Here is a 13,224-nt window from a genome sequence, read left to right on the forward strand (position 1 = left end):
GCTGATTAGAAACAAGGCTACAAGCTAACCTTCCATCCGCGCCAACATAACCAGGCCTAACAGCGCAGTTCGCAGCTACACACATTACATCACAACTAGCTCCGATTCAAACATGATTTGTAGTTGCTTAAAATAATAATAATATTAATAATCTTTAACATAATACCTGTTTGCGGCTGTTAAAAATTACGATGCTGCTTCTCCAATTCGATGAGGATGATAGTGATCACTGTTGCGGGTCCAGTCGAGTTTTATACAAGTGCTTCTCTGCCTCGAAGGAGATTCAACACTGTTCCGGTACAAAATAAAACAGACAGTTGGGCCGTTTCCTATCTAATACAAATTTTAAATATAATTTACATAAATTGCGTATTCGTTAAAAGAAAAACTTCGAAAAAGTATTTCTGGGCTGGGATGTGAAAATATTTGTTTTTCTGTCTGTGAAATATGCGTGTGTTGAACTCTTATTTTAAACGCAAATGAACGCCCACTTCCGATTTCGATAAATACGTCCAACTTCTTTCAGCTTTTTCAAATTTCTCCAGAGCCGGACAGACAGAGGCGGGGCGGAGAGCGGGACACCACCCCAACGACGTCACTCCAGTACTGAATCACTTTTAATATTTAGTCCGACTGCATAAGCAACCTGTCATGGACAGAGAAGAAGCAGCACACAAACAAAATGCTACATTCATACAGTGACATTTTACTTACGTGACTACTTATTCATCTAATGGGCTTCCTTGTTTTTCACTAGACGGAGACAGATGTGGAGAGAGATTGGTTGCGTTTGAAATATGCTCCGCCTTCAATGTGTGAATTTCCTTAGCTGATTGGAACAACGCGTGCATTGCTTTCTCAGAAGAGATTTCATTGGCTACTCTGAAATTAAGTCTATCTCAAAACTACTATTGTCTATGTAAACACTACTTGTTTGTTTCGTGCACGCCCTTTAAACTTTAGTTATGTGCAGTTTGGGATGAGCGATGTTATACCAAAAACCTCTTGATGCATTCTCAATCATCCAGGAAAGTAAATCTCCAAAAGTTGAATCTGTTCATCTGGACGTAGCGTTTTGTGGGAGAAACGTTTCTCCCACAAAACGCTACGTCCAGATGAACAGATTCAACTTTTGGAGATATACCAAAAACCGATTTCCGATGTTTTTATGTGTCTTTTACGGTCGAATATTTTTACTCATATTAGTACATAGACAGTAGTGAACATGATTTATGATTGGGTTATATATAGAAGAAAGAAATAGCCTGTTGTTGAAGTATCTTTATGACTCTGCGTATTTGTACCCATATTGTCATCAATGCAGTGCGTTTTGGTCACTTTAAGTAAGTTTATAGAACTGTTATGTTATGTTTGTTACAATTTCTGCTGCCCTCTTGGCCCTCTCGAAAGACACATTTTTAATGTCAACGACACTTTTAATCCGGGTAAATAAAGGATATATAAAACTCTCTCCAAAGCTCAGTGCAGAATTTGATGGCCACCATAAAATGATTGTGTCGTGTCAAGGTAGGTAAAGGTAGGTATATCTGAAGGAATTAGTTTCCCCTGCATCTGGAGGACGCGCTGGGCAGGGAAACCGGATCCAGTTGACTCCGCCTCCATTCAAACTAAACAGACGTGGAAGTCGTGACGTTTTAGTTTAGTGAGAAAGTAAAAGATGGGTGTCGTTAAATTACCGTTCAGTTTGTGGGTTACAACAGAAATGATACATTTGTTGTTCTCACATATTATCGGACGGGATTATTTCAACAAACCGACGACATTATGCCTGGTAATATGTATCCTCCTGTAATTTGATTGTATAAAAAGCTAAAACCTCCAAAATTTCAGTAGTAACAAGTCATTATAAGAAATGTTTGCAAACTAAAAATCAAGAATGACGGATACTGTTTGTCCGTGATTTGGACAGGCCAGCGCATGCTCCCGACACAGGGGAACCTAACTGTGTCGGGGATCCCTACCTTGTCAAGACCCGTTCATTGTGGGTTGTTGCTGTTGTTGACAACAATAAGAGTAGAGATAATTTCTTTTCATTTGTTCATATGTTTTAATTACATGAGTACACACATTTCAATATCAGCTGGACATAGCACACCAAGGGCCATGCACAGTTTAATTTTTTAGTGATGGCTGTGATCATCAATACAATTTGTAAATGTTTGTGTTTATTTAAAAGGGATAACACTTATTAATTAACGTGAGCACTTAAATTCATCATGTAAATATGCCAGATTTACCCACAGACTCATTTTCATAAACCCTGGCAGGTTAATGGCATATTAAATAAATCAACAAACCAAACATTTTGAAGCGTGTGAACATAAGTAAAATACAGAAACACTTGTGACATAAACACATGTCCTTATACCATTATTAAAGATCAAACACTATGATCACTTACAAAAAATCCCCCAAAACATTAGAATCGGACTTTCAAGGGCATTATGTCATGACAACATGTTTGATTATCCAATAATCACTATTTCACAAATTTAGAAAAAGAAATAAAGAATGTTATATATTCTTTATTTCTGAGGGTATTGTATTCCAGGTATGAGTGGCTTGATAAGACAAAACTGACTGCCCCAAAATCAATTTGGGCTGAAAAGTGCTCTAATATTGTTGTTGGCTGTACGAAGTGACCAAATCCCAGCCTCTCTAATTTGAGTTGAATTTTAGTATCTTAAAGAATGTTTATGAAACATTTAAGTATAGAGAGTTTGTCTTTTTCCATGGATAGTACAGCCACGGATAACGGACAACACACATAGGAGACATTTGACTTATAATTCTGTGTTGTTTCTGAATCGAAATAACTAAAGATGATCTACTTTAAACATTTATATAACCAAGCACTAAGGTGTCGAATGAAATGCCAAAGAAATAAATTCTAGTAATATCCCAGCTGCACATGAGACCTATCAAACCAAAGGTGCAGGCAAATAGCACTACACTGAAAACTGTCACACCCAGTTTTAGAGAAATCGCAATCAATTTACTTGTGGGCACGCACTGCAAACAGCCTAGCTGGGAATCAGCGCTATGTATGACCTACAACCTGGGTTCTTTAAGGGAAGTGGCACAAACAAATAAACGAAAAAACAAGAAAGAGATTAGTCCGCCCTTACAAGACTCATTCTCAATCATTCATAACGGCCTTTACTGCTGGACAGACTAACCAAAACAAAATGACCAATCAATCAAAAGAACAAAAAAAGGACAGCAGAGGCAGCTTTATCTGTTGAGTTCAGGGATTTATTATGAACTTGTAAACTTGTAAGTGTTGGTATGAACTTGGTACTGCTTCCTTTTAGCATAATAAATATGGGTAAGTCAGCATGAAAGTACTGAGGAAGACTAGTTTAGTGTGATTTAAAGTGTGATGTACTGATGTCCCTGCGAAAAGTGCTGTGGTTCAGAGTGAGGGCTCAGAGATGAACTAAGTCCTCTTTTACTGCCAACAGTGGGATAAACTGAGTGAGAAGATACTGCTGGTATAGCTGTTGTGGTCCTGAGAATCTGTGGTGGATGTGACTTCATAAGCCTTTGCAGAAAGGATGGCACTGAGACACTGGACTTGCTCATACTCTGGGTTCCCTCTTTATTCTGGTACAAAGATAACAGATCACAGTCGTCATCAACAGTGTGTTATGCAGCTGCAACATTCAGGTCTGTTAAAAAGGATTAGAACTGTTATAACAGTGTATTACTGATCAGTGTACGCTGGGTAGCTAGTTAACTAGTGCCGTTAGCTAAAATGATCATTCACTCTGGTTTTTGCTGCTGCTCCTAATGAGGAATGGGGGACTGCTGTGTCTGTGTTAATTTCCTAATCAACCACAGTGCTAATGTACTAAACAAAGTTTTGAAGGAAACCAGGCTCAGTGCTTTGTAGTTGCGAATCCAACATGGTGAAAAGAGGACAGAGGCCTTCTGATTGGCTGACCTCTACTGCCGTTACCCGCCCCCCCATACCTTCCCTCCACCACCACCAACACCCCTTTTTATCCCCCTTCAGTTACAAGTGCAAGTTTTGAAATGCTTTTCTCCCAAGAAGTGTTGCAAAATTGCAGAATAATGATCTGACTTGAGAGGGAACAGTCGAGTGCTTGTATTCACTGATTTAAGAGGTTGTAATCACGGAGATGTGGTTGTAAGCAGTACAAAAATTAATTAATTAATTACTTTAAGTAAAATTTAAATGAGAAGTTTGCAGCTCACAGTGTATTTGCTGATGACACCACCTACATAGGACTGATTGGGTGATTACATAGAGTGATTCAGCCTACAGAGAGGTGGTTCAGCATCTGAAGCGATGGTGTGACAACAACAACCTACATCTGAACACAGCCAAGACTAAGGAGATGGTAATTGACTTCAGGAGAACAAGGCGATCTGAGCACTCCGCCCTCTACATTGATGCAGCTTCAAGTTCCTCAGGGTCCACATCTCGGTAAAAACCTTACCTGGTCTAAAAACATTTCCCAGCAGGTAGGAAAAGCACAACAAAGGCTGTACTTTCTCAGGAAGCTGTAGCAGATGCAATTACTCCAGACTTCTAATTTACTTCTACCGCTCCACCACCGAGAGTCTTCTGACCTATTGCTGCACACTCTGGTTCAACTGCTGTACTGTGGAGGACAAGAGAAAACTGCAGCAGGTGGTGAGGGCGGCAGAGCAGGCAATTGGCACTTCGCTAACCCCCCTCAGAGACATTTATACCAGCAGACTTCAGTGGAAAGCCAGTATCATCATCAAGGACCCCTTGCACCCTGGACACTCACTTTTTTTTCTCCTTCCTTACTGTAAACGCTACAGGTCGATCAGGTCAAAGACAAACAGACTCAATGTCAAGATCAAGGCTGTCAAACATGCCCTACCCTCACCCTGATTGAAGGTTAACTGTGCTGTTAAAATCCATGGACATTTACACTGTATTTATGAACCATATTTATTATACTATAATGCAACCAACATTCTCTATTTATATAACTGTATTTATTATAGTAGCAACCAGCATTCCTATTCCTTACTTAATGCGCAATACCACTGACCACATTGCACCTTATACTGCTCTGATCACTCACTTATTCATTTTATCTATCTATCTATCTATCTATCTATCCACACACACACACACACACACACACACACACACAGAGAGAGAGAGAGATGCCAAACTGTGTTTCATTGTTCTTGTAACAGTGACAATAAAGATCTATTCTATTTTATTCTATTTGTGAGAATATCAATCTACACATTTGTGAATATTTTTCTGTAACTGTAAATTCAAAATACAAGTTCCAATTTTTCTCAGTTTTTATTCTGAAAGCTCTGTAAAACATTTGCTTTCAAAGGGGAATCTTTGTAAGTAGTATTGTTCGAGGGGCTCTGATTAATGTAACTCACAACATCCGGCGGTTTCCATGGAAGTCCACCAGCTCACGACAGCTAGCTAACATAATTCCGAGTAATAAGAACACAGTGTACGTACAGTAAATAGCTGCACTGTTCACCGATTATAGCTGCGTATTTATTAAGTCTCGTCTCAGTGGGTTTCTCTGGGAAGAGCAGAATGAACCGTTTGAACCCCACGGTTCCCGCTGACCAGTATCTCGGTAGGTCGTGTGTTGTTAGCTGTGTCAGTTAGCGCCTAGGCTAACTTTATAATCTGTGTGTGTGTCTGTGTTCCAGCGGACAGCAATGTGCTGTTCTACCTGAATGATGCTGTGATCCAGCTGCTAGAACACAAAGAGGAATACAACCAGTTCGGAGTGATTCGCTACTTCGCTGAATAGTAGGTTCCACACAGTTGTTGAAACAGTGAGACTGCAGCTCCGGTGCTTCAGGTTAACAGGTTCTTACGTTAACTAGTTAGATTTGTTTACTTATTCGACTCACCGTGTTCTTGTTGTTACTTCGTCATGTTCAAGGAATGGTGTGTCATACGGTTTAAAAGGATTATCATCTCCAACTCGCGCAAATGCACAAGCTATACGTATCAATACTATCTTCATTTCATTGTTGTCTGAAGATCATATTGATACTTACATGCATTTGCACGAGCTGGAGATGGAGCCCCCCCCCCTCAGGTCTTTAATCCTGCATTCCACAGTGACACACAGACAGGAAAAGTCTGTGAAAATGGTGAATCTGTAGATTGAACATCTGGAACACGGAGATCGGAATAAGTAACTTATCTGATTACTTGATTAATGGATGGAATAATCGATACATTATTCAATTACCGAAATCATCGATAGCTGCAGCCCTAATGTACAGTATCATATTAATCATATTCATCATATGTGTGGCTGTTGTGTGAGCATCGCATATCTCTGAAAAATCTAATCTCTAAAAAAGAAATTGTTGTTTAAGAGCTCAGTTTCACAGTCCTTCATCATGATTTTTTTTAAAGTGTATTAAAATACATTAATAATAAAAACAGTTGAATTGAAAAGCTTGTGCATACATCTATTGGGGAATTAAACATATTAATGAAAAAAATCTACATTCGGGAAATCTTATAGATGTTAATCTGAAAACGCTGCTGAGTCTATGCCTGGTTAACTCGCCTGTTTTATTAGAGCAGACATGGTCTGAGCTACTATCCCATCTTGATTATTGTCACAGTACTAAAGAAGTTAATAAAAACTTTTTCTCACACCATATTCTCTACATTACACATGTTGGCCAAGGTGGTTACCAAGAAGAAACTCATCCGTTATGTTGAATCTGACTGAAGCTAATTTACAGGGTAATGGTGCCCGTGTTTCCATACAAAGCACAGTTTATTACTGGTGTCAGAGCAGTGAAAGCCGAGCCAACGGCAGCTTGTTTCTCACACTGGTCTCCCATCAGTTTACCGTTAAAGACTAGCAATTTATCCACAGTGCACATGCACAAAACAACCAGAAAAAAAAGCTGCTGGCCAGGAGATGGACACGCCCTCAAACCAGAGAGAGCTGCAGCAATTCTAACTCCCTGTGGTCACAAGGTGGCAGGTGGGGAGCTTTGATAAGGCAAGCGCAGCTTCCCTTCCTTGTCCCGAGAGAAAGTTATTTATATAGACATATCAGAGTCAGAGAGACTTTATTAATCACAGAGAGAAATCGAGTAAATTTGTGTGTGTGTGTGTGTGTGTGTGTGAAATATATAATATATCTGGGTTTGTAATGTCTCTGTAGTTTCAGCAGTGTAAAGAACAGCAACCACGTCCTCTTCAGAGAGTTTAACTACATCCAGGCCACTCCACATAACAGAGCATCCTTCATTCGAGTATTCTGGAAATGCTACAGACAGATTGGCAAAAGTGGAGGTGAGAACACAATAACGTCTCTGGAGTGTGAAATGAAGCTGGAGTACCCCCAGGGAGAGCCCATGTAGTCATAGTAAAGAACATGGAAACTACAGACAGAAATATCCCAGCCTGGATTCACTCTCAGGATGTTATTGCTACTGTGCTACTGCTGATGACAGACCTATCCATCTGTCACTCTCCTGAGATACTAAGACCTCACCACTTGGGACAGCAACTTTTTCTTAACCCAGAATGTGCACTCTGGGTTAAGATTGAGAACTCTGGCCTCACAGTTTGTGGTCCTAATTCTCATTCAAGACACTTAACACTTAGCTTCGAACCAAACTCTGGAATCCTCCGAGCTGGAGGGTATCTCTTAATGGTAAATGGACTGATTCTTATATAGCGCCCTTGTACTCTGTCTCAGTCAAAGTGCTTTACACAACTTGTTTCATTCATCCATTCACACAAGCACTTTTTCTCTATGCTGGTTCTAAGTGCTTTTTGTCTAACATTCACATGCGCTCCCACCAGAGAATAATATGGGACTAACATCTTGTACAACGATATTTGGCATGCAGACTAGGGCAGACTGGGATCGAACCACCAACTTGCGGTTATTAGGTGACCTGCTCTACCACCTGAGCCATAATGAAGACAACTGAGTGAGCATCACTTGTAAAAAGCGGACATGAGATTCTGAGACTACCAACCCTGACACACTACAACCTTTGGTTGGACCTGTTGACCTTAAAACTCTGTCCATAAAAATCATGGACAAAATCAGTCAAAGCAGCCTTGGGAGATTCTATCACCCACTAGAAATAAGTGTGAATACAGTTGTACAGGGACCAAATAGCCCTGTACTCTTGAAACATCCCAGCAGGACACACTGACTAGATCTAAAGTTTATTATGGGATACTTAGGAAGCTGGCAAATGTAGATATAGACATTAAATAGACACCGGAGGAGTTAAATCTGTGTGATGCTGTATGTTTCTTCTTGATGTGGTTGTAGTGACTTAAAACAACATGCTTTTTCAAAATCAGTGAATTTACAAATCCTTGCAGATCAAAGAGACAAAGTTTTTGATGTGACTGTATTTGTAATTAATAAAAAAATAAAACTATGTTCATGTTATAAGTGTTACATTATTGTTTTAGTTGTCACTGACAGTTTTATGTGTTACAGTTTTGTGCTGTCATGAGTTTTCTGTTTAAAACTGATGGTTAGTCATTGTGTAATTTGTAGCCAACATATGTTTTGTGTCTTGTGTTCCAGACTTGCTCTCCATGCTGGAATACAGATCCCTGCTGCAGTTACTGTGTCCAGATTTTCCGGTGGTGTTGGTTCAGAGTGCCGCCAGGTCAGCAGTAAGAGTAACTTCCCAAGGTTTCATCTTGATTATGTCACATCAAGATGAAACCTGAGTGCTTTGCAGAGTATATAATCCTCTGTAATTCATTTGAGCACATTTTCAATGTAGCACATTTTGAACACAACAGATCTTAACAGGCTGAAAATTTCTGGGTAATGATTGCTGTTTTCTCCTCCTCTAGAATTGCTGTGATGGACGACACCATCGATTGTCTGATGTCTTTCTCTGATTTTCTTTATGCTTTCCAGCTGCAGTTTTACTACCAAGGTATTAAACCAAGTGATGAAAAGAATAATTAAAGAGAGCAAATTAATTAACTTAGGGAGGGAAAGGATTAATAAACCAAAGGAACAGAATAAAAACCCAAAGCATTATATAGAGAAAATAAGGGAAAATGGTAATAATTCATGTGCACTGATTATTAAATGAAGAGAACCTAGTTAATGAAATAGGAAATCTAGGAAACAGACTGAAAACATTAAAAAAGGGAGGGGATTAATGTTAATCCAGGGAACCGAATGGTAATATGGGTTAATAAAATAAAGGGACTCATTAAATTAATAAAATGTATGTAAAGATTAATAGTGTGATTTGTTTTTGTAGAAGTTAAAGGAAACGTCCATTAAATTCATCCATTGTGTTTGTAGAGTTCCTGGACTGTGTGCTGGTAATCTACCAAGATCTGCTGGCAGGTAAGAGTCCCAACACTGTCATCGTCCCCACATCCACCTCCATCGAGCAGATCCCATCTGTGTCCACAGAGGAGAACAACAAAGAGGAGCGGCCACAAGATGGGGTGGAGCCTTCCACTTTGGTTGAGTGTATAGACGCCCTGTGCGACAGGTCCAAACATAGGTAAACACCCACCAATATATTCTTTTAGTTTCATGTAGACATCTTGTGAATGCGATAACTCTCGAAGGTGATGTAGCTGATGTAATATTTTCAAATTCCTACCATTAGACTTTGGGTTTAAGGTCAGAATTCACTTAAAATCTTGTGAATGCGATTACTTAAGGAAGTAACTTAGGATTTTCACATTGCATCTAGTGCGTCTAGGCCAGTATTTAGGTGCTTCATTTTTTAAATTTTAATTGTAATCTGTAAATAAAAAAAAATATAAACTAATAAATAATTCAATTCAATTCAATTCAATTCAATTTTATTTATATAGCGCCAAATCACAACAAAAGTCGCCTCAAGGCGCTTTATATTGTACAGTAGATAGCACAATAATAAATACAGAGAAAAACCCAACAATCATATGACCCCCTATGAGCAAGCACTTTGGCGACAGTGGGAAGGAAAAACTCCCTTTTAACAGGAAGAAACCTCCAGCAGAACCAGGCTCAGGGAGGGGCGGCCATCTGCTGCGACCGGTTGGGGTGAAAGAAGGAAAACAGGATGAAAGACATGCTGTGGAAGAGAGACAGAGATTAATAACAGATATGATTCGATGCAGAGAGGTCTATTAGCACATAGTGAGTGAGAAAGGTGACTGGAAGGGAAAAACTCAATGCATCATGGGAATCCCCGGCAGCCTACGTCTATTGCAGCATAACTAAGGGAGGATTCAGGGTCACCTGGTCCAGCCCTAACTATATGCTTTAGCAAAAAGGAAAGTTTTAAGCCTAATCTTGAAAGTAGAGATAGTGTCTGTCTCCCGAATCCAAACTGGAAGTTGGTTCCACAGAAGAGGGGCCTGAAAACTGAAGGCTCTGCCTCCCATTCTACTTTTAAATACTCTAGGAACAACAAGTAGGCCTGCAGTGCAAGAGCGAAGTGCTCTAATAGGGTGATATGGTACTACAAGGTCATTAAGATAAGATGGGGCCTGATTATTTAAGACCTTGTATGTGAGGAGCAGGATTTTGACCAAAAGGCAATAATAATGATGAATTTTTAAAAAAAGTATTCATTTTAAAGACACGTGTTTAAATTTCCTAAGACAGTAAGGCTGTATTTTGTCCGTACCCCTGGTGAGATACACTAAATTTGTTTGTGAAGTACGAAAAATTACATTGGAAAAATGTTAATAAATCACTGATTTGTGCCTGAAGCGTTTTTGTGCGTATACACTATATGTTTGCAAAAATATTCCCACCTCACCTCACCACACAACAATTTCAGTGCCAGTTGTAGTACTGATTTGTCATTATTTGTGTGTGTGTGTGTGTGTGTGTGTGTGTGTGTGTGTGTGTGTGTGTGTGTGCAGTCATCCCCCCAGGTCATGTATGAGGGAAATCTTGAAGCAGACTGACAGAATTTCTTACTACAGCTTCCTTATGAGTCTGGCTAAACAAGAGGCCATCAACCAAACTATTGGTGGGTTCAACCACCACTGTGTGTCAATGAGACACTGGGTCTTATTGACACACAGTGCATAAGCATCACATCAGTCAAAAAATGTGCATTTTAGTTTGTATTACATTAGTGTTGCTTTCAAATGTTTGAATGTTGAACCTTTTCGTTTCCCTGATTCTGCAGGAGTGTTACCCAGTAAGGCAGAGCTGCTCATTGACCCAGAGATGGACCAGGAACTGGACAAACTGTGAGACTGCACATCTATGCACATAATATGTAATAAATACACATAATAAACATATCAACAACAGGAACATTACCCCATATATTAGGTAGCTGTAACCAGGTGTTAATGTGTTATATGACAAGTGAGGGATTCCTCAGATCTGGTGTAGGCTTACAACAGAAAAAAAATCATTTGTACTATTTTGACCTGACCTGTTTTACTCTTATTAAGGATTAAGCTAACTGAATTCTACATTTTATAAGCAGATGCTTCAAGAGTTTTCAGAGCTGCTTTTCAACCCCTAGACAGTATAAAGTTAGTATAGATTGTAGTAAGGTAGACTGGATTGATAGCAAAGAGCATCGAAGTAATCTGAAATTAAACCCCCCCCCAGCGGCACAAGACTATAAAACAAGAAAAATGAACTCTCTTGAATAATATAATTTATAATTTTTTATACATTAATGTCATTAATGGCTAATACTTATCAATTTTTGAAAAATCACAGCAGTGATGTTCTCTTGCTGGTTTATCTTTTATATGTAAATTTGTGGGTTTCAAAGGTCAAAATCTAATTAATGTCCAAGCTGCTGATTCTGATATTGTCAGACTTCTGTTCACTGGCATGAAAACAGTTGCTCTGCTGCTACTCTCTTGTTCAAACGTAGTAGAGCTCCAGTGCAATTTCTACATATTTTAACTTTGCTTTTTTTCCATTTTGCTCTTTTCTTTTTTTAATTGTAATCTTTTGTTCTCTTGCTGTCCAGGATTGCTCAAATTGTAGTGAGTCCTAGCAGTAACAGTAGCAGTAGTGCTGTGGGGGGGCTAAAGGAAGTGCAGAAGAAGGCATCACCCAGGAGGAACATCCACCACAGGAGGAGGATGGAGGTGGAGAGTGACGGCTCCACTGAAGAGACCGATTCATCTGAAAACTGATCTCTGACAACTTAGTGACCTGTTGCCTGCTGTCTTAAAGGAACGCCTGTTTAAAATCAACAGTGTGTCAGGACTGAACAAGAAGAAGACATCCTTCTAACTTTTATGATTGTAAATAATGCAAATAATATTAAAGAAAGCAGGATATGTCTAACATGCATTAGAAAACATACAGAATTAAGCTCTCACCAATACCTACTGTACTATAATTTATTGATGAATCTGTTTGTGCCACAAACTGTGATTAGCAGAATGCAAAAAACAAGGAACCAGATGAGTTCCAAACATCAATACACACACATCTGCATCCAAAAATAGTAAATATACAGTATGAACCTGTCTTGTAGCATGCTTTTTAGTCAATAAGACTAGAAAAGCAGAAAGTATTATATAACTACCGTTCCATTTCCGTATATGTAACCATGTCTGTATGAGGCTGTTTATCACAAGAGCAATGTGGAAAAAAATACATCTACAAACTTACTGTAAACACAAAAATGTATACAGAATAAAATTCAGTGACCTTGTTAAGCAACAAGGCCTTGCAACTCTGAAAGATACAAAACAACATACTTTTACTTTTCTTGTTGCTCTTTCGCGTCACCCACCCAGCTGTCGAGGCAGATGACTCCCACTTCTTGAACCTGGTTTTGCTGGACGTCTCTTACTCCAAGTACTGTTCATACAGGGCATCTGATTGTTGGGGTTCTCTCTAATTCTGTAGGTTGTTTACCTTAGTATATGAAGCACCTTGACTTTGCTGTGAACTTGCAGTGTATAAATAAAATTGAATGGGAAAGTGTATATTGTGATATTTGCTATGTTGATTGGAACAGCCAGCGATCAAACCACCAACCTCCTGAGCTACAGCCACCCCTGAACCATGAATTGTCCTGGATTGGCAGATGGTAGAGTTTTTGTTGAGAAAGAGGGAATTGGAAGAGTTTCAAGTTACCCTGGTGTACCTCTCATTACATCTGTGGAAAGGGTAAAAGTATTCCTGAATTTCCAAGAAATACTGCTTTCTTGTTGCGACATTCCAGCATGAACGAAAGATC

General features: G+C 39.2%; 2 protein-coding genes across 9 annotated transcripts in view; one reads left to right on the top strand and one right to left on the bottom strand.

Annotated features, from left to right (window-relative positions):
- The window catches only part of ckap5 (cytoskeleton associated protein 5), a 39,653-nt gene extending 39,157 nt beyond the window's left edge, over window positions 1-496 (bottom strand). For 3 of the 6 annotated variants that reach the window (XM_013276570.3, XM_019361481.2, XM_019361479.2), the window contains exon 1: window positions 167-494. The gene's annotated coding sequence lies outside the window, so the exon portion shown is untranslated. Of the gene's footprint in view, window positions 1-166 lie in introns of all 6 variants that reach the window. The other 3 variants (XM_019361480.2, XM_013276571.3, XM_013276572.3) reach the window with 3 other exon arrangements.
- A 4,914-nt stretch (window positions 497-5,410) lies between these two features.
- On the top strand, window positions 5,411-12,970 carry cstpp1 (centriolar satellite-associated tubulin polyglutamylase complex regulator 1). 3 transcript variants are annotated; one of them, XM_005458375.4, is made up of 10 exons: window positions 5,411-5,639; window positions 5,716-5,818; window positions 7,209-7,339; window positions 8,604-8,688; window positions 8,882-8,967; window positions 9,348-9,392; window positions 9,462-9,555; window positions 10,916-11,025; window positions 11,188-11,251; window positions 11,998-12,970. In XM_005458375.4, exons 1-10 carry the CDS (start codon window positions 5,597-5,599, stop codon window positions 12,164-12,166), a joined length of 930 nt encoding a protein of 309 aa, XP_005458432.1. In that variant the 5' UTR covers window positions 5,411-5,596; the 3' UTR covers window positions 12,167-12,970. The 3 variants fall into 3 exon arrangements, with proteins under 3 accessions (XP_005458432.1, XP_003453675.1, XP_013132000.1); XM_003453627.5 differs by having other exon boundaries at window positions 5,412-5,639; window positions 9,348-9,555; XM_013276546.2 differs by lacking the exon at window positions 11,998-12,970 and having other exon boundaries at window positions 5,412-5,639; window positions 9,348-9,555; window positions 11,188-11,255.
- Window positions 12,971-13,224: the final 254 nt, after the last annotated feature.

Source organism: Oreochromis niloticus, linkage group LG7, assembly GCF_001858045.2.
Source record: "Oreochromis niloticus isolate F11D_XX linkage group LG7, O_niloticus_UMD_NMBU, whole genome shotgun sequence".
Classification (NCBI taxonomy): Eukaryota; Metazoa; Chordata; class Actinopteri; order Cichliformes; family Cichlidae; genus Oreochromis; species Oreochromis niloticus.